Below are 19,573 nucleotides of genomic sequence, written 5' to 3'. Positions count from 1 at the left end.
CTTTATGTGATGTGGCATTACGTATGTGTATGTGTATTTAAAGTGTAGGGTAACAATGACTTACTTTTATGGACATATTCTGTGAAAACTGGAGTTCTCTTTTGTCTAAACCTTGAGGAAGTTTTTTGGGGTTTTTTTAAACGTATTTTGTTGTTGTTGCTTTCTAGGCCTGTATGTAACCTGGAAATAAGAACAGCTATTTCACTTTGCTATTTAAAATGTCTAGGTGGCATGCTGTACAAGATCAGACAGTGTTTGTAAATAAAGTATTAGTCTGCTCTGCAGTGAGAACACTACTGACAGACATCTGGGTTGCAAGAGGAAAGCGTGTGTGGTTTCGACAGGTGACTGAATTATATGTTTTGTGGTCTTTGCAGACAGACATACACAGCTGAAGAATCAAAAGTTGAGATGAGTAACCAAGCGGCTGATGTGCTACGTTGCTGGAGGTGTAGAAAACACATAGCAAATTCTGTTTGCCTTGCAAAATGTCATGGAAAAGAACCATCTGACGTAAGTGGAGCATCTAGAAGCGGTTTGTAACTTTTTCCAGTGCTGTTGGTTTTAAATAAAGGAGAAGTGCTGGAGAGAGTCCAGCGCAGGGCAACGAAGATGATGAAGGGCGTGGAGCATCTCCCTTATGAGGAAAGGCTGAGGGAGCTGGGTCTCTTTAGCTTGGAGAAGAGGAGACTGAGGGGTGACCTCATTAATGTTTAAAAATGTATAAAAGGTGAGTGTCACGAGGATGGAGCCAGGCTCTTCTCAGTGACAACCAATGATAGGACAAGGGGTAATGAGTTCAAACTGGGACACAAGAGGTTCCACTGAAATTTGAAAAGAAACTTCTTCACAGTGAGGGTGACAGAGCACTGGAACAGGCTGCCCAGGGGGGTTGTGGAGTCTCCTTCCCTGGAGATATTCAAAGCCCACCTGGACACATTCTTGTGTAACCTCATCTAGATGTTCCTGCTCTGGCAGGGTGATTGGACTAGATGATCTTTCGAGGTCCCCTCCAATCCCTAACATTTTGTGATTCTGCGATCCTGTGAGTATTAGGCTTGCCCTCACTTAGTAATTAATCTTTTATGGAGAGTACTGAAATATGGACAACTTCACAGAGAGTAATGTAAGCAGTAATGCTACTGAAGTCAAATAGGTAGTGAATCACCTTTATGTTCTGTGACATGAAGGCTGGTATTCATGATGGATTTGAGTACTAGCTTGTGTAGAGTAAATGGTGTTACTGTTTTTCATATGAAAATGAGTTGTATTTTTGACAGTTTAAATGCATTAATTTTTTTTTGTTTTAGTATCTTTTAACAGAGAACTCTTTTTTCTAAGGTGTATTTTAAGTACTGACACTAATTTCCAGTGCAGTTAACTGTGTGTCAAATATTCCTACATCACAAACTTTTGCTCTTGATTTTGAAAAAAATGGAGGATATCTATGCACACAAATAGATCAGAAGATTAGCCTCCTGAGGGGAGCGATGCCCTCACAGGCTAAAATGCCACTTAGCAATTTACATCATCTTTATTCAAATAAACAGAAGAATAATCATATGGAATAAAACAATGACATAGTATTTCCTGCTGCTTTATAATGGCAGTTAGTAGTCATGAAGAGTTAAGAGTCTTTCTGAATATGCCAAGAAGACTGTGCTTATATGCTACAATCTTGAATCAAAGTGAAAAAGCAAATAGAAGGGAAGATGTTGATCTTTTTTGTTAACACACTAGAAATGCAATGGCATGTTTTTGGCATTGAAGAAGGATGTAACCAATAGAGGAAGAAAAAAAGTTATTATTTTTAAAATCCTGATATAATTAGTATTATCAATAAACCCCATTTTAATAACTTTATTTGCTTGCAGATTTTGAAGTCTGGAATATTTTTCATGCTTCACACTTGAGTGGTTTTTATTTTGTGCGTGGTTTGAAGCATTTGGGGGGAGGGGGTGGAATTTCAACTCCTTTCATGGAAAAAAATGTAATGAAAAGAAGGAGGTGTCTTTGGCCATGCCCCATGGTGGAGCTTTTAATTGCTAGTGGAGATCCACCTTCATTGTGCACAAGACTGAAGGATCTACTTCTCTAATTATGCAGCTAGTAGATAAAAAAAACCTTAATTTACCTCTACTTCTTGAGACACTGGGAGGCAAAGATTTTACTAAAATGAGAAGAGTAGTGTTTTCAGTATGTCGGCTTTCCCTCATGAATTTTAGACATTGAGTCAAAGACATAGCTGAAATATGGGTAAACCAGAAAAATCTTAGAACAGATCTTAAAACTAAATGTTGAAGTCATGAATGCAGTGTAAACACTTTCAGTCAGAATTATATCCAAGTTGAAATACAGGTCCTCTCTGCAGATAGGAGGAAGACCATAGTGTAGACATGGCAAATGTATCTACCTGTCTGCTGTCATTACTTGGAGAATTTCTAAAAGCTTTTGTCTTCTGTGTATAGTCACACCTGCAGTTTAAAGCTTACTGAAACTCTTATTCCTGTGAGTTTCATAACATAGGAGTCAGTGATTTTCCATATTCATGAATTTTAAGAACTGTTTTTAAGACTTTAGCACTCACTAGAGTTTCTTTGTATTTTAGCTGTCTTTATAACTTTACTGACATTATAAGTCACATTAAAAGATTTAATTACACTTGTATCACTTCTGTGTTAAAAGGTAGTTAGGTAATTGTTTTTGTTTTAGTATCAGTTAGTGAAATGCTACAGTTTTTTAGATTTTGTTTTCTCTTCAGTCAGTCATATCATTGCAGTAAAAACTGAAAGGTTGCTAAGAGTTCCTGGTTTCTGCTAGTTATTCTAATAAGCATTAGAAAATTAATTTTAAACTATTTGTGGCATAGTTATGCAGTACTGACCATAGTCTTTGTATAAACTAGAACTTAGATTTTCCTGTCTTTACTGCAAAATTGTACCAGGTGATAGTACTTCTGAAGGCAGTTCTGGATATTCTCAGAAGATGAGCAATTTCATAGTTCTTGTGAACAGAACAGAACTACCTTGAAATGCCTCCATCTCCACAGTGGAGTCTGTCCAGTGTCCTTTGATTCAGAAATATAGAATTACTGACAGCATCTGCCTGACTTGCAGCATAAAGAATGCACCAGCATCTTTGAGTTTTATCTGTTACTAACATATTTACTGAATTTGGGAAGCTGACTTCAGGCTATATTCAAACAAAACTTTACATGGATGTTGAATATCAATACAATAATTATTTTTTTAACAGACATCACAACCTTCAGCTGCTGCTCAGGAGTCTTGCAATGTATGGCATGTGGACTTAGAAGCCATTCCAGAGTGGGTGAAATGTGTCATTGAAAAGGTACATATGTTTTTGCTTTCATCTTTATTATTCAATGGAAGTTAATGTTGTCGAGTAGGTATAATAAGCAGAAACAGTGGTTTTCTTTTGCCCTACAGTTTTTCTCTGATGAATCTTTGATTTTAAGAGGCAAATGATGCCTGCATTCCTCTCTACTTAGACTTAGTGTCTAAGTTTTACTATATTGCAAGTAACTTCTAAACAAATCCACCCTGAAAATCATAGATAAAGAAAAAAATTGTTAAGATTGTAAAACTAAGCATTTGAAAATTAGGAGAATTTGTTTCATCTTCTGTCCCTGTTTTGCTCTGTTTTATTTTGTTAAACATTACTTAAACTCTTTTTTAAAATAAGTGATCACTTATACTTCAGTAGTCATGATAGAGTGCCATATCTGTTTCAGAAACATGAGTCTGGGGCGGGGTGTGAAAATTAGGAGTGATGAGGTATTTCTCCTCTTTACAGACCTGCCTAATCTTGAATACCTGATCATAAGGATGCAGTTTTTGGCAGTCCTTTGCATGTTATATTATTTCAGTAAAATTTGATTCAGTATTGATACTAATATTATTCTTTTCACCTTTAGCTGTAAATGGCCAGCCTTCTGCATGTGAAAGCCTAGAGAGTGAACTTGAAACCTGGGAAATACAATACCCATAGACTGCTCAGAAAAGGCTTAACGTATTTGCTTGAGATTGCAGAGGAGCAATGATCCTTTGGTGGCAGAGGCAGAACATGCGAGTCTCTGTGAACACCTTCAATATCTTAACATTCTTTTTGTCTTTTAATATTCTGGAAACTTTTGCCTCGTTCAATTCTGACTGCTCTGGACTTATGGATGAATGTGTGGGTTTTTTAAACAATTCTGACATCCCCACATCCTCCTGGGCTCTGAATAATTTTGTGATCATGTGTTATTTTCTCCTGTATGACTCCAAAATCAAAGGCTAAATCATTTTACATAAGCACAAAGTCTATTTGCAGGCTGTAAAAACCCACAGCTTCCCAGCCAGTTCTTTTTTGCCATCTGTCCCTGTTCTTAACCAATCTCACTGGGTTTCATGCACACATTAGTGTATAGATAATCTTCAATAATTATAAATATGTAGGTGGTGCTGCTAGTGACTGTTGACCTGCATTTTCTCTTCCCCATCACTTGTCACTTCTTTTAGCTTCTTGGCTAACCCTTCCCATTTTATCCTCTTTATGCAGTCCATCATTACATCTGTGTCCCCTCAGCAACTTTTCAGATCTTGCTGATTTTCCTCCTACCACATCCTCGACTAGTAGGCTGTTACTTCTTCCAGAGTCCATTGCCAAACTCATGCTAAATCAATCCTGGATGCCCTTGTACTGCACCTCATCTCCCAGTCTCTGTGCACACAGGACACAGAGATGCCTTTTTTCTTCCCTGCCATCTCTTGCATTCCCATTTTTGTCAGGCTCCAGGCCTTATTCCCTGACCTTCATGGGTCACTCCTCCTCTAAATTAGGAGATCCAGGCTACTATTCCATAGTGCCTGAGTGGCAGAAAGACTTACTAAAGGTGCTAGGAAGTGCTTTTCCCTGAGTTTTATTGCCTAGCCCTTGGCATCTGTGAAATGGAGTGTGAATCTCTGAACCAGCTTAATTCTTCTTTGGAAATGGCATATGTACAAGTTGGTTTGCCTTATAAACTGTGAGGGACTATGCATGTTCAAGGAATTTTCAGGGATTTGAAGGCTTTTGGGCATATGTAAACTGAGATTTCTTTTTCTCCCAAGTTAAAAAGATGTCCAGATTTAAACAGATTCTCATAGGTGCAATTAAAGCTTTCAATCAAACAAGCATCAATCAAACTACCTTGCAGACATTTCCAACTGAAAGCAGTGCTTTAGCTAGCAGTGTTGGGCAGCTTCTGTATTTGTGGCTCTAACATGGCTGTAGGCACACTAGTGAGTAATGTGTAACTGAAGTTGATAAACTTATTTCTCATCTGGGCTTTGATCTACAAACACTTGTGTAACTTTAATCCTCAAAAATGTATCTGCTGACAGATGAACACATTTACTGTAAATGCTAATAGTTGCGCAAATATGTAGGAGTTTAAATATCTTTGCTATGTGTTTTCTTTTTCAAAAGGGACTTTAGGATTGAAATGAAATTTATAGAATTACAAGTAATGAAAGTAACTGTCTTCTTGTAGAGTACTAAGGATTTGTCATGGCATCTGCATACACATTATGTTGTAATACTACATACGCCAAAATACAAATACCGTTTCAAGCCTTTGTAGGGTAATCAAGGTAAAAACCTATATTCTCTTTGTAACAAGTTGCCTTTCACTGTACTTAGTAAGCAAGCACTCAGAAGACTTAGCTGAGAAACTGTGCTTGCCAATTCCAGATTAACATGGTAGATTGATTTCACTCCTTTAAAGCAGGATCTAATGTTTTGATTAGTATTGTAGCATTATTCTACCTATGGAGAAATTTTAACATATTTCAAATCCCCTACATTTTGAAACATCTGTTCTAGATTTCTTAGAATTAATTATCACTACAAAAAGCAGAGTTTTGACCAGAATATTAATTACAGTGAATTTTCATTCTGCTGTGAAGTGTCTTGTGTATGAAAAACAAAATGTAAATTCTTTTATTGAAGAAGAGTAACTCTAGTAGTGATTTCTTAACCATTTATTTGCAATGAATGTGTTGAGTGTGCTGTTTTTGTTTTCTTGTTGACAGGCACAGTGGACAATTGGAAAACTGCACTGTCCATTCTGTGAGGCCTGCTTGGGGGGCTTTAACTTTGTTTGTGACACAAAATGTTCCTGTGGACAGTTAGTAAATATACATTTCTGCAAAAGTCGGACTGACTATCAGCCAGCTTTCTCTGTTAAATTCACAAAATCATCAGGAAAGCACTTACCCCTCCTTGGAATTCAGTCTGGTTTCAGCAAGAATACCTGCCACGAAGTCGTGTCTTCATCTTTGGAAATTAAAAATCAAGGGCTTTCCTACCTTACCAGAAATAATAAAGGTACTGGAAGATTAATAGAAGCACTTTATCTAGAAATAAAAGCTCCCAGATTTGAGATGAAAAGTAAAACGCTTCCCATAAAGGCATTAAATCAAAAAGGAAATCTTTCTGCTTCCTTTCCTATGAATGATGTACACACTGTAAAACCTTTCCACAGAAGATCACGTAGTTTGGATTTAAATATCGGAGAGAGATTTATTTTGTCACCTGTGTTATATGAGGCTTGCAGTATGGGGATGATTTACCATGTCCAAAACAAATACACACAGAGTGGCTTACGATTAGAGCCCAATAGGAAAGACGGTTGTGCTTTTCAGAACCAATGTAGTTCCAGTGCTGACAAACTACAAAAAAAGTTTCGAGTTACTTCCTTTACATTAATACATAGAGACACAGAAAGTGAGTGTGATTTTGAAGCTACTGGACAATCTTCTGGGGGTGCCATTGAGGATGGGTCACCTTCTTTGATGAACCTTTCTTCATCTATGAGTGTTGTAGAAGAGGAACAACACATCATGCCTGGTGGTCTTGTGCAGCCCACAAGTATTTCCTTCAACCAAAAGTTGAATAAGAGAGAAAGAAACAAGTTGAAAAGCTTAAGGAGAAAACAAAGGCGTCGAGAACGGTGGCTACAGAAGCAAGTAGGTGTTTAAAATTATTTATGCTACTTTTTTTGTGAAGTTTAACGTGCTTTTATAAATCATTCTGACTTTTTTTTTTATGCTCTCTTAATATTGGTTTAACATGGTACCATCTAGAGTCAGGTATCCTGCAAACATGGATTTATGACCTCTTCCTACTGGTAGTTTTTCTAATTCAACCCAATCATTTTTTTTCTATCTAAAATAAAACCTTTGTGGGTATATATAACTAGTTTCTGTTGGCTTTCTTATTGTTTTGTGATGTAATAATAAATTTGAAGTGGGAGAACGCACAGTGAAATTTAATCAGTGTGATTCAAGGAAAAATAAACGTTCAAATCTTCTAAATGAGAAAACCTAGCGTTCCATTCTGTTCAAGCACCAAGTGACTTTGAGCTCTTTCCTGCATACAGTCAACAGAGACTTTAGAGCATAGTACAGAATTGAAGCAGAGGGAAGTGGGTTCAGGATTGCAAGAGAGATACGTACAGGCTGTCTCTCTCAATTAAATGTGAGAACCAGCTTGAAAATTAAGATAGGCCTGGGATATATTATTAGACTTTTCAGTATGGTATGCATATATTCTTTTGTCTTTGGGAACGTTTTTTATTTTCTTTTAAAGAAAGATTTAAACTGCCATTGTGATATTTTGTAAACATGTTCCTATTTTGTGAAACACTTCTCTGAAACTGAAAGAACCTTTCCAAGATCTAGATGTCTTCATATTTAATACTTGTTTTTTAATAAAACTAAAGATTCTTAGGTGTCCAAGCCCCTAAAATTGCTTTTAAAATTTCAGGCCTCATTGTTTGTATTAAATTAAATGATGATGCAAATGCACAATATATATGGAACATTTGCACAGTCGTGTTGCCTTCAGTCTCTCCAGCCACTTAAATCTTCGCTAGATGTTACTTCCAAGAATAAAATGTTGCACAAATTTTCCCACTTCATAGTAGCTGAGAAAGAAAAATATGCTTTCAGATCTTTTGCTTGTTAAACCATGCTTAACCAATTCCTACATTATTTTAAAGTTTCATATAGCAAATGATATACAGCTGTTAAAACTGTTATGTCTAGTCAGTAAGCATACAATTTACAAGGTACAAAACATTAAAAAGTCAGTACGTTAAATAAATCCTCTAGTTTCAAATAGTAGTTTTGAGTGGAAGATATTTTGATTCTGCACTGATTTCCTTAACCTTGGTGAAAGTCTGTGATCGTGGCATGGAATATTTAAACAGGCCTGCTGCTCAGACTCTGAATCAAGCAGCGTGTGGCTACTGCCGTTGTGTTTCCCATCATTGCAGTATCTTCCCAGCAAAACCTGGATCTATAAAATGGCATCCTCTGTACAGTCTGACATGTCTCACACGGGGATGCTCTTATGCTGTGCACTCCTATTTGTGGCTGCTTCCCTCTTGTGTGCCAGTCTAGGTATCCTCTCTTTTTTTTCCAAGTTCCACTTGCCGTCATGTTTCTTCAGTTTTTTGACAGCCGTTGTAGAACTGTGCATTTTGTTACAGTGGTATTTGCAATAGGAAGCTGGTACTTTGTAACTGTGATTTCTACCACATATGCATAAGCAATTGGATAGTGAAGTTTGACAAAAATAAAAAAGCGTAAACCTCTGAGTGGATGGAGTGAAAGAGTTTTGATAAATGACAATGGGAAGTATTTCATTTAAGTGTTCTTTTAAGAAGCACTTCAGTGCAGCAGAAACCTGATGTGAAGTGAAGGTCTTCTAAGCTCTCTCTGTTGAAGGTACTGTGCTTCTCATTTTTACCTTTAATTAGAGTTTGTCTGGAGAGCAGTCTGAGAGAACAGACTCGTTCAGAGTTTGGTCTTTCTTTGTAAATGCATAGGCCGCTTCTTTAAGTTTATTTTGTAAAGCCTTGAGATAAAGAAGACTGAGGTACTTCTGTGCTAGCATTCAGTTGCAGGTTTCGCAGTCCCTGGCCTGATACATTTATGATTTACTCTTTCTGAAATAGTAGCATTGCACTGATGGTTCTGTAGCATTAGTGATGTAAGACCCATTGAACTGCAAGACTGCAGGGTGCTACTAATCACATCTTTATGGCAAAGAAGAAACATTGTGTGTATTAAGCCAAGAATTTGCACATAACTGAAATCTTAAGAATGTGATTATTTTTTGTTCAGATTTAATTGTTAAACAAAAAAAAAGAATAATAATGCCATTGAGACTGCGGCACACTCTCACTTTTTCCTCTCCGGTTCCTGCGGGTCTGCCCATGGTGCTGCACCTCGGCGTGTGCGGGCTGCCGGCAGCCCTCTGGGGGTGTAACTGCTGCTTGCCAGCATGTGGAGTCCTTTACTGGGTGAAATATGATGTCCATGGTTTCTTTTACTTTACCCCAGAATCCAGCTGAGGTCATTCTTGTGTGTTGGGTAACACACTTTTAAACCTTTGTATTTTTGTCATTGGTATGCAGCTTCACGTTCCGTACAAGTTACCTTATGTGGTGCCTTTTACGTATGTAAGATGATACCGTTTTTCTGTGCTGTTTGTCACCCTCTAAAACCAATTCTGTCCAGCCCCGAGTCTGCATCTCTTTAACAGACCCTTGGGAAGTTCCTCGCAGCTGTTGGGGTCTCCAGTGTCAAGCCAGTGCCCCATCTCATGGGATCCCATGACTCTGATGCTCTGTGTTGGTCTCCATTTCTTAAGTCTTCTTTTATCTTTAGCAGGCTTTTGTTTCTTTATTTTTATATCATTATACTAGAGTTGAAAATACCTCATTCTGTGTGAAATAATCACTGTCTGCGGTTGTACCATACAAAGATAACAAAAGTAAAACAGATTAGCCACAGACATGTGGTCAGTTAAAGAAATTGCTGTCACAGCTAAACCAAGTAAAAGCAAGTGGCAGCTGGGGCACGGGAAGTTCAGGCAGGGCAAGGGAAGTTCAGCCAAGGCACACATGGCCAGCCTGAGCCCTGAGGCATCTCAAGTTCAGCACAAAGCTTGTGGCTGTTCCTAGCAGCAGCAATACTGCATTACAGGGCTATGTGGTTACAAGCTAGAAGCAGTATCTTTATTTAACTAACTGATACAAGGAGGCGAGAAATTTCGAGCATGAGGAACTTCTGAGACAAAGCTTATCTATCTTTGCTTTTGCTTTGGTTGTAACTATTGCTACTAGATGGTCACTTTTGTAATTGGGATATTAGTTTTGTCATGGATTATGAACTGGATTAACAAGAGGGTGTTAAGAATGATGGATTCAGGCCTGAATTGATGATTTACCCATCTTAAATTGCAGTTATGGTTTCTGTGGAAGCTGTATCTGAGGGGAACAGCATGTGAAAGCTACCAGTTTCTGAGGTGCATCTGGAGCTCCTGTTACAAGCCTTCAAACCCCAACACTTTAGAGTTTTAATTATTTTCAGCTCTAGTCTTTTCATGCTGTTATTTGTGCTAACGGATTTTGAGGATGGTGTCTGAACTGACCTCTTCTGCTGTTCGGTATGTATCTCACATAATTTGGTGTTAATAAGAGCCAGTGGGATAAACAGCCTTGCAAATTTTCTAGGCATTTGCCAGGAGAAAACTGCTTGCTTTCTGTCATGGATTGTATTGTAAACTACTTAACACTTCACTGGTGTGTTGGAAACGAGAGAAAATTACTCAGAAAGCTACTGGATAAATTCAACATATCAGGATTGTCTCAATGGATCTCTATATACTCTAGATTTTTTTATGATCATGTTGAAGCTAGAACATACAGATTAGGATGCAATGTAGCTACACTCTCATAATACAGCTTTGCTGAAGGCTAAAATAGCTGGATGTGCTGTGAATATCTTTCTTCATTTAGGTGAAAAATATCTGAATAAGCTCCCTGTCTATAAGATACTTCCAGAATAAACAGACAGTAAAGAATAACCTCAGCATAGCAGAAGTCCATGAGCTGTTGTGCATTAAGTGCCCATCTTACAAAAGAGGGGGATCATCTACTGCTGCTTGGTGACAGGCTACCTTTGGTGGTTAGTATGCTGAGCAGAGGCAGTGTTTTTCACTGACCCTTTTTATGCTTTTCCAATATCCTTAGTAATGTGTAGTTTTTCTAAAAAGAGTCACAAAAAGCCTCTGAATGCAGCCACCTCTACCAGAAATAGTAGTGTTGTACCTAAGGGTCAACAGCTGGAGTTATGTGCCATGCTACTGATAAGATCTTGATTCATCATCACAGACCTATCTTACTGGACAAAAGCAACATAGGAAAGAAACTAAGCCCAGACTTATGTATTTTATTTGTGACTGTCTGCCAGAAAAAATGTTGGTGGTTTTTTTTTAGTGAATAACATATGGATCGTTGCTGCTCTTCCAAGGTTGTATTGATTGCTATTCCAAGAAAATGTTGGTGAACAGCCTAGAACTACAGAAGTACTGTACGCTTTTTTCTTGTATAAACCATAAATACTAGAAACTATTATTTTAGTTTTTCTAGAAGCTCACAGACAACTTAGGTCATAGCTAAGAGACATCAAGTCTCATAAATTGTTAAGGAATACAATGACTTGTTCATAGAGGTAGGTTGCAATGGTGTGCATTTAGACATGTTCTATCATTTCATTGTGGATTCTTGTTATGCACATAGAGTGAAGAAGAGACTAAGTTGCAGTTATATAAGGCAACTTATGCCTTATAAAAATTGAAATTCAACAGTGATGTGAGCAAGAACAGGGGAGTGCTTTCATATTTATGAGATTTACTGTGTATTACCAGGTGGATCAAATCAAATACACAGTAAGGAGAAAGTTTAAGATGAGACTTTGCATAAGAAAATATTGTTATAATTTTTATAGAATTTTGTGCCCTGGGCCTATAGTCCTTCACTTCTACAAATTTTTACTGACTTTATGCCTAGGAATTTGAGTAAGTTTTGTGTTTCTAATTGGCTTTCATGGCACTAAACTCTCTGAATATGTATAAACTGAAGCAAATTACATGCTGCTTGTGTGGAGATTTAAGTAGAGTAGCAGGGCTTGATTCTTCAGATTTTTCAGAAAAACAAATTCCTAACATCTAGGAGAATTAAAGCTCCCTACCCGTTTTTAAAAGAACTAAGTCTTCATGCTTTGTGGTGATCAATGTATCTATGAATGTGTCTTATCTGTGACCCCTTTTCACATTTTATATCCAACTTCTAAGCTATTTTTTTCTCATACCCGCATTTGGCAGAAAATAATGTTATCTGAAAATAACTCTTTTTTTCTTCATGGTAAAGAAGAAGCACAAATTGTCTGTGTTTAAACTTTTCTTTTCTTTACATTTCTTCAACTATTTTAGGTAAAACTACAGGCATTCACTGGGAAGTATAAGTCTCTGTATGGATCGGGAAGTTGTCACACAAAATTGAACAGGTTAGATTTCACACAAACTTACGTTTCTGAAGTTTATAAGCAATCAGTGATTCTAGTAGGAAATGGAAAAAATGAAGTAGCAGGTTACTGAAATGAATTATTATATATATTACTGCAGAATACTGAAGAGATGTTGTATGGTAGCTGCATTTCAGAATTAAATGTAAGGAAATATACTATCTGCTGTTACAGCTGAAGAAGTCGGCATTTTTTTTTGGTGTGTGAATGTCTTTTTCAGATCCAGTGTACCAGCTTATACCAATAAGTTAAATAAAACAAAAATTTCATGTGTTGTGATCTAACACTCTTATTGCTATAAAGCTATGACAACATGAATTTTTTTAAAGCTAGTTATTGCCGAGATTTTATTTGGTACAGTGCTTTTTCTGGTATCATGTGCTTTTCTAATGCTTTATATCAACATCTATATTAAAATGGGGGAGGTTTCATTTCTAGGTGACTTAGCTAAAAAAGTGCTTCATATTTAATACAATTTAGAATTATGGGGGATGGAATGTGTTGGATTTTTTCTTTTTAAACTTTCTTTCAGGAGTATATCTGCCTTTTGTGAAGATGCTAGAAATTGTTCAGTTCCCATTATTAGTAATTTGCAGACAAGTATCTCACCTTTCATTTAGGCATTAGGAAATTTGATGTGTTGCTTCTAAAGGCTGGAGATTGTAGTATCAACAAGAAAATGTTTGGGCATAATAATCATGAAGAAAAGAAACATTCTGATTCAGTAATGATCTCACATTTTTGAAAATGCCATCAGTTAGAAAGAAACATATTCATCTTCATTAAGTAAGTGTTCTTCCCTGTAGTCTTTATTAAAAAATCCACCAGCTTGACAAAAGGTCAACCAAATCCTCATCTTTAATAGCTTAGAAGGTGAAAAATTTTAAATGATCTTATTTTCATGTTTTGTATATCTCATTTTCTTCTATGTACAAAGTGAGAAGGGTTTGCACTGCTTTTACTAATGAATATTGTATGATTAGTAAAATCATGTAGAATAAAAAAAATATTTGACATTATGAACACTTACTCAAAGAAATAAATCCTTTAATGCTTCTCCCAACTTTTAATGGCATTATCTGTTTCATTTATATTTTGTTCAATAGCTTTTAAAAGCCATTTTGAGTTTTGATTGTGATTTGGACTTTTTGCTAAAGTGCACTGCTAACACAGATTCTGAAGGAAGTTGCAAATAATTAGCTAGCAGCTTGAGAACTAAAATACACTCTGAACTGAGGGAGAATGAGAGGAAACACCTGGTGAATAAAGATGATTCTCTAATTCTTCCATAAATACAAAAATTTTAATTCATGTTTTGATAAAAGCTATAGAGAGAATGAAGAAATGTTCAACAACAACAAAAAAAAGAGTTAAGAAAAACCAATGCCATGGTTTTTTTTAAAAGTAAAATTAGAAGATCCAAAGAGATCAAATTTAGAACATCTCAAATTCTATTTGCAGATTAAAATTAGTATGTCTCAGGAAATGGAAAGTTAGAATTTCAGTGCAACTTTGGAGTGCACGTTATTGGAAAAACAAAATTCCTGCTGTGCACTTATTACACTTACTCTTGTCATTTTAGTTTTCATGCAAAACAATCCAATGGCTAAGGAAATAGGTCATAGAAAACCATTTAAATAACAAGAAACAGAACAAAAAACATTGATTAAAAATTGACAAAGAGCTTGACTGCAAACATAGTAAAGAAAAAAAAAAGACATTATATAGTGAAAGAAACTGAGCAATGTGGAGCGTTACATTTAGTGGGCTCCCAGAGTTGTAAAGAGTAGATTATTTTGGAGCATTTTGTCTGTTTTGCAGTTGGATATAGCAGAAAACTTGTTATAAAAAAAAAAAAAAAAGGCGTGTATGATTAGAATGAAACTTTACACCTGAGATTCTGGAAAGAAGGTAAAAACTAGATGCCAGTTGTTCATAAGGTACCAAACTTACATTCTTACTTTTGTATATTTTCTCTGTATCTTTTGCCCTCTTTGTTCATTTTAGCCATAATTTATGGTGTGATAAGTTTTATCTTCAGGTAACTGCTCATATTTAGGAAAATTTAAGGAAGGTAGGTAAGCACAGGATGCTCTTAAGTGCTCTAATGTGGGAAATTCTGTCCATGAACTTTGCAAAAGGAAAAAAATACCAGTCATAAACCAAAAATCTGTTGAAACCAAGCCCCATGGTAGCAGATCTGCCAGCACTGACACATCCAGAAGCAGGATGACCTAGATAGGACCTGCTGTTCCTTAGTCACATTTATGTGCTTATATGCTTCAAGTCTGATGCATACCAACTATACTTATCAAACCTAATATCACAGAGATGTAATCTTGCACCTCACAGAAGGAGTTACTACTAAGTGTATTCTTCCCTATTAGTAGCAGAGTTGGCAGATTTTCTATGGTTTAGAGAGCTATTTTTTATTTTATTGACAATACTGGAAAAGTAGAATTCTAGTATAGCAAAGAGAAAAATGTAACATCGCAAATGGGCAATTGTATATGATTTTTATTATATGCATTTTTTCCAGGTGCTAAGGGGTTCAGTACTCTGTCTCATTTGGTACAAAACAAACAAGGTTGTATGAAAAGATATGTAAAGAGGTTTTTTGAAGATTAGATACAGGCAGACCTGGTAGTTCCTCTTGGCTGAATAATGACGCAGCTTGTACCATTAAGTAGTACTCCCCATGAGGTCAATCCAAGATCGAGACTGAAATAAGAATTTTAATTATGTTATAGTCAAGAGGAATACTGATTTTGGTATACTAGCAAACCGAATTTTGGTTTTATGCACTAGAAAAAATGCTGACCAGAAGTAGATTTCTTCTGGATGATCAAATCTCTGCTGCAGGGAACTACTGAACGGAAAAGCAGAACACCGTTTTTGTAGCTGCTGTGGCAATATGTTGTTGTTTCCCTCTGCAGCACAGCATAACAGACCAGTCTGGTTCCTAACAGTAAGCTAGTTTAGAAGGATATAAATAATACATCAGAATTACTACTAGATGAATCTTTCTGGATTGAAATCTGTTAATCTATTGAATATATCTGTATTTAGAATGGTATTAACAACTGTGTGGATGTCTCTCTTAGGATTTCTTTTGTTCTAAAAGTATCTCCGTTCTCTTAAGTATAAATGTAGCATTGACTAGTGCACTGAAACTATTTTTGTAGACGTGTGTGAACAGAACTGAATTTTAGAGACATGCTGAAAAGGACAATATGTGACCCATCACCGTGGGGACAAAATGTGATGAGGATCTCCTGGAATTAACTTGATCCGCTATTAGTAAAATATCATCTCACTTTTTAATGGAGGGCCACAGTAGGTTGTTCTTGCTCAGGCAGAGTGCCAAAATGGGCTCGCAGTTGTTCTCTGTGTGTTCTCTAAACTGAACTTCTGTAAAACCTGTCTTGGGCAATAGCGCTGGAAGATCTTACTGACTTCTATCTCTAGCAGCACATTGTATGAATACTCTGCTTCACTTTATCTGTACCACTATTTCATCACCATCAGCTGCAAAAATACATTTTTTTCCTGCTTGTACCACAGATTTTCTTCAGTGTTTTGAATCTCAAGAAATCCAGTGGTCTGGTTAGATGACATTCAGAGTATCTGTTTATTCTAAGTTTCTCTACCTTATCTCCCAATGCTCTGGGCAGCCGTTTTGTCCCTCTTTGTTCTTCCATGTGCTACACATGGTACCATATCAAAAGGCTTTGAACCACTCCAGTTGCTTTTTTGAAGTCTCCTTTACATTTTCTCATCATCAATTTCTTATCTACACTTCAAGACAAGCTTTTTTCTTAGTTTTTGTCCATCAGTCTTCAGTCACTTTTCAGACATGGATGTGTATGTTTTGTGGGAAAAGACTTGCTGGATTTTTGCATGCAGTGTGCTTTTTATCATAATTTGTTGCACATAGAGTTCAATTATTTAAGTAACTCTTAGAGGAAAAACAGGCAGAAAGTGGAATTTTGAGAACGATGGAACAAAATAATTCTTAAACCTTCGATACTATAAAAATGTCAATATTTTCCTAGCCATGTAGATGATGTACAGAATGCACTACTGAAATGGCACATTTTAGTGCCGTAAGTGTTGAAACCTCTGCAGTAAGACCCATCAGCTAGTAAACTATGACCCAAATGTAGATCACATGTCATGCTCTGCACTCCTTTGTGCCCCATATACAAGTTTTTAAGGGATCTTTCGTGTGTGAAGAGAGAGGAGACCTAGCACAGAAAGAGCTAAGTGGAAGTTTTCTGACAAAGAGTGAATTTTGAATCCAAGAGTGAGACAGCTTTTTACTCTGCTTTGTTTTGAAGCTGGACTATGAAGAAGAAAGGGGAGTGGGGTGAAGCAGAGCATGCTGTCTGGAGGCCGTGTCTTCTTACATGTAAATATGGAGGTACAGTATGAAAAAGAATGAAGTAGACTTTCTAGGAAGTACTTTTGTATGCACACACGTGAAATCTCCAAAGTTGAAAATAGAGACTAAGAGTGGTGCATGTCAGCTCATATTTGGATGTTGAAGAAAGAGGCCAGAAACTGTGGAGGATATGGAACACACAGAATGGAGAGCATCTGTTCTTCACTTGGATCTATGTTTCTAATTGTGGCCATTTCTGTGGTTTATCCAATAAAATCCTCTGTATTTTACTATGACCTTAGGAATTTCTCTAAGGAAATCTCCCTGGTCTAGTGTTCAGCAATAATATTGAACTTTGTGTTTATTAAATTTTTGTTTATAATGTCAAATTTATTCAGAAAAATGCAGTGCTTTGTCAAAATTTTGTTGCAAGAAAGATGTGTGCTGAAGTGCAAACTTCTTATCCTTGCCAGTACCTCACCTTTAGATTAGGAGCCTGGTGGTGCAAGATGCATCTTCTGTGTGATGGTCTTCTGGAAGCTCACTAGGAGTTCAAGGTACCTGCTGCTTTACAGGATGGTGCCTTTGACAAGCTTACTAACCAAGGTAGATTTTTGGCACAAGATGGTGCAAAAGGTATGGTAGTTGTCCTATACTGAATCTTGTGCCCCTCTGCAGGGTTCCTACTAGGGACTTTGGTTAGGCTGCATGAGGAACACTGACCTGTCAAAATGGTGAACTGGTACAGTGGATTTGTGACTGAACCAGAACTTTTCAGGAATTATTTTTTGCTTTTCCCAAGCATGAGCAGCAGGGAAGGTATATGAATCACCATGTCAATGACATGCTACTGCAACATAGTTTTATGGGCAAACATAGTTTTATGGGCAGTTATCACAGTTCTTCATTCAGAATACAAACATAGTCAGAACCACATGGCAGTACCAAAATACATGTTACAGTGGGTAAAAAGGAGTCTTTGTACAATTCTGACCACAAACGTCTACTTCTCTTGTCTCATCTGACTCCACAGTGGCCTGATTCACACAGGACAAAAAGGCAAAAACTAAGTAGTTCTTTATTGATTTTTCTTCCCCATGCTGGGTTCAGTAGGTTGCTGCAGCTGGTATAAGAATATAGGTGGAACAATGTGGTTGGAGGTAAAGACATGTTAGCTGTGAGATCAGCTGAGCTGTAACACGAAAGCATGGCTTTAGAGTTACTCTTTTTGCTAATTATTCATTTGTTTCATATTCTAACAATCCCACCAGAAAATATGCCAGTGTTTTGGTCATTTGCAGCCATGCTGTTTTGTATTAGCAAATTATCTTCACTTGCTGGATGTTTCTTATGATGTCTACAACAATTTAGTTATTCTCAGTGGAAATGTATGAGACATTATCCATAACTTATTTGCTGCTAATAGAATTAAGTTGAGGACTAGTGCGTAATCACAGTGTATTGATACCCTGATTCTATAATGTGTATATAAAAACCGATCCATCTTTTTTCTTCAAAAATTTTTAAGATGGACTTTTGTATCTGCTTTGGAGCTTTTGTAGCCTTACGTATTTAATGTATTTAACAATCCATACTTAAATAATGAATTATTCTAACCTAGCATGCCCAGTGATACATTGCTTTGCAATATCATCAGAGAGTTTGTATTTTGGCTCTATAGCATTTTTATACTGTTACAGATGTAACTGGATTTGTTGGTTTGAGGTTGTTGGGTTTTTTTTTTGAGAAGGACTACTTTTTCAGCATAGGATCATAGAGTGTCCTGAGTTGGAAGGGACCCACAACGATCATCGAGTCCAACTCTTGTCCCTGCATTTGACAACCTCACAGTTCATACCATGCACCCGAGGACATTGTCCAGTCTCTTCTTGAACACTGTCACGCTTGGGACTGTGATACCTCCCTGAGGAGCCTGTTCCAGTGCTCCACCACCCCACAGCAGAATCTGAAACTTTATTAAAAAGAAATTAAGAACTCTGAAATTAAATGTTCTTCTATCTGATATACAAATTCTTAAAACATTTTGTGGAGGCTAGGATGAGGGAAACCAGTACTGTGGAAAGAAGCATATGTTGGTTCTTATTTGATTAAAATCTGCTTCGGTAACTATGCAGTATTATTTATGTGAGGGAATTTGTAAGAGATATTAATACAAATATTTATTTCTTTAATTCTGAATGGGCAAATCTGAGACCCCAGTTCCAGCTGTCTATTCATCTTCCGTAATGAAAAGTGATTGACAGCAGTCATTTTACAAACTGCTTTTGAGACACTAAGAGCAGCCTGCCCATCTACTTATCTACAACCCTCTTTCCACAAGGCCCTGAGCATATTCTTGAGTGAAAAAGTGGGCATGGTAACAAATGGCAAAAGTACAATGCAAACTATGTGTCTGGTGATTGCAATGTTTCCTAAGAAAGTAATGTGTGTTATTCTGTGGGGTAGATTTTAACTTCCACCCAAAAATGCAAGAACATTGAATAGGAGCATCCTACCTAGTGATGTGCATGCATACTGATTACATTGGATAGCTAAAGCCTGAAGCATTGTCCTGAATTTGAACTTAGTCCTCAGTTGATTCTAAGAAAGATTAATTTTCACTCTCATGCTTGGCCCCTTACTTTTGTGTTAGATGTAGCCTGAGTGGACATGGTAGAACATCAAAACATAGTTACAATTAACTACTCTCTACAAGTATTCTTAAAACTAATCTGAAATTACAGAAGTTATTGTATTTCTATCATTT

General features: G+C 36.8%; 1 protein-coding gene across 1 annotated transcript in view; it reads left to right on the top strand.

The window, feature by feature from the left end:
• Positions 1–411: 411 nt before the first annotated feature.
• The window catches only part of RNF180 (ring finger protein 180), a gene marked incomplete at its 5' end in the record, with an annotated part of 73,837 nt that continues 54,675 nt past the window's right edge, over positions 412–19,573 (top strand). Inside the window, 3 exons of the mRNA XM_080362479.1 lie at positions 412–513; positions 3,256–3,351; positions 6,078–7,013. Of these exons, the coding sequence (XP_080218605.1) occupies positions 412–513; positions 3,256–3,351; positions 6,078–7,013 (1,134 nt within the window). The remainder of the gene's footprint in view (positions 514–3,255; positions 3,352–6,077; positions 7,014–19,573) is intronic.

The sequence above is a fragment of the Nesoenas mayeri genome (genome assembly GCF_963082525.1).
Source record: "Nesoenas mayeri genome assembly, chromosome: Z".
Lineage (NCBI taxonomy): Eukaryota > Metazoa > Chordata > Aves > Columbiformes > Columbidae > Nesoenas > Nesoenas mayeri.
This window is presented reverse-complemented; position numbering and strand designations above follow the sequence as displayed.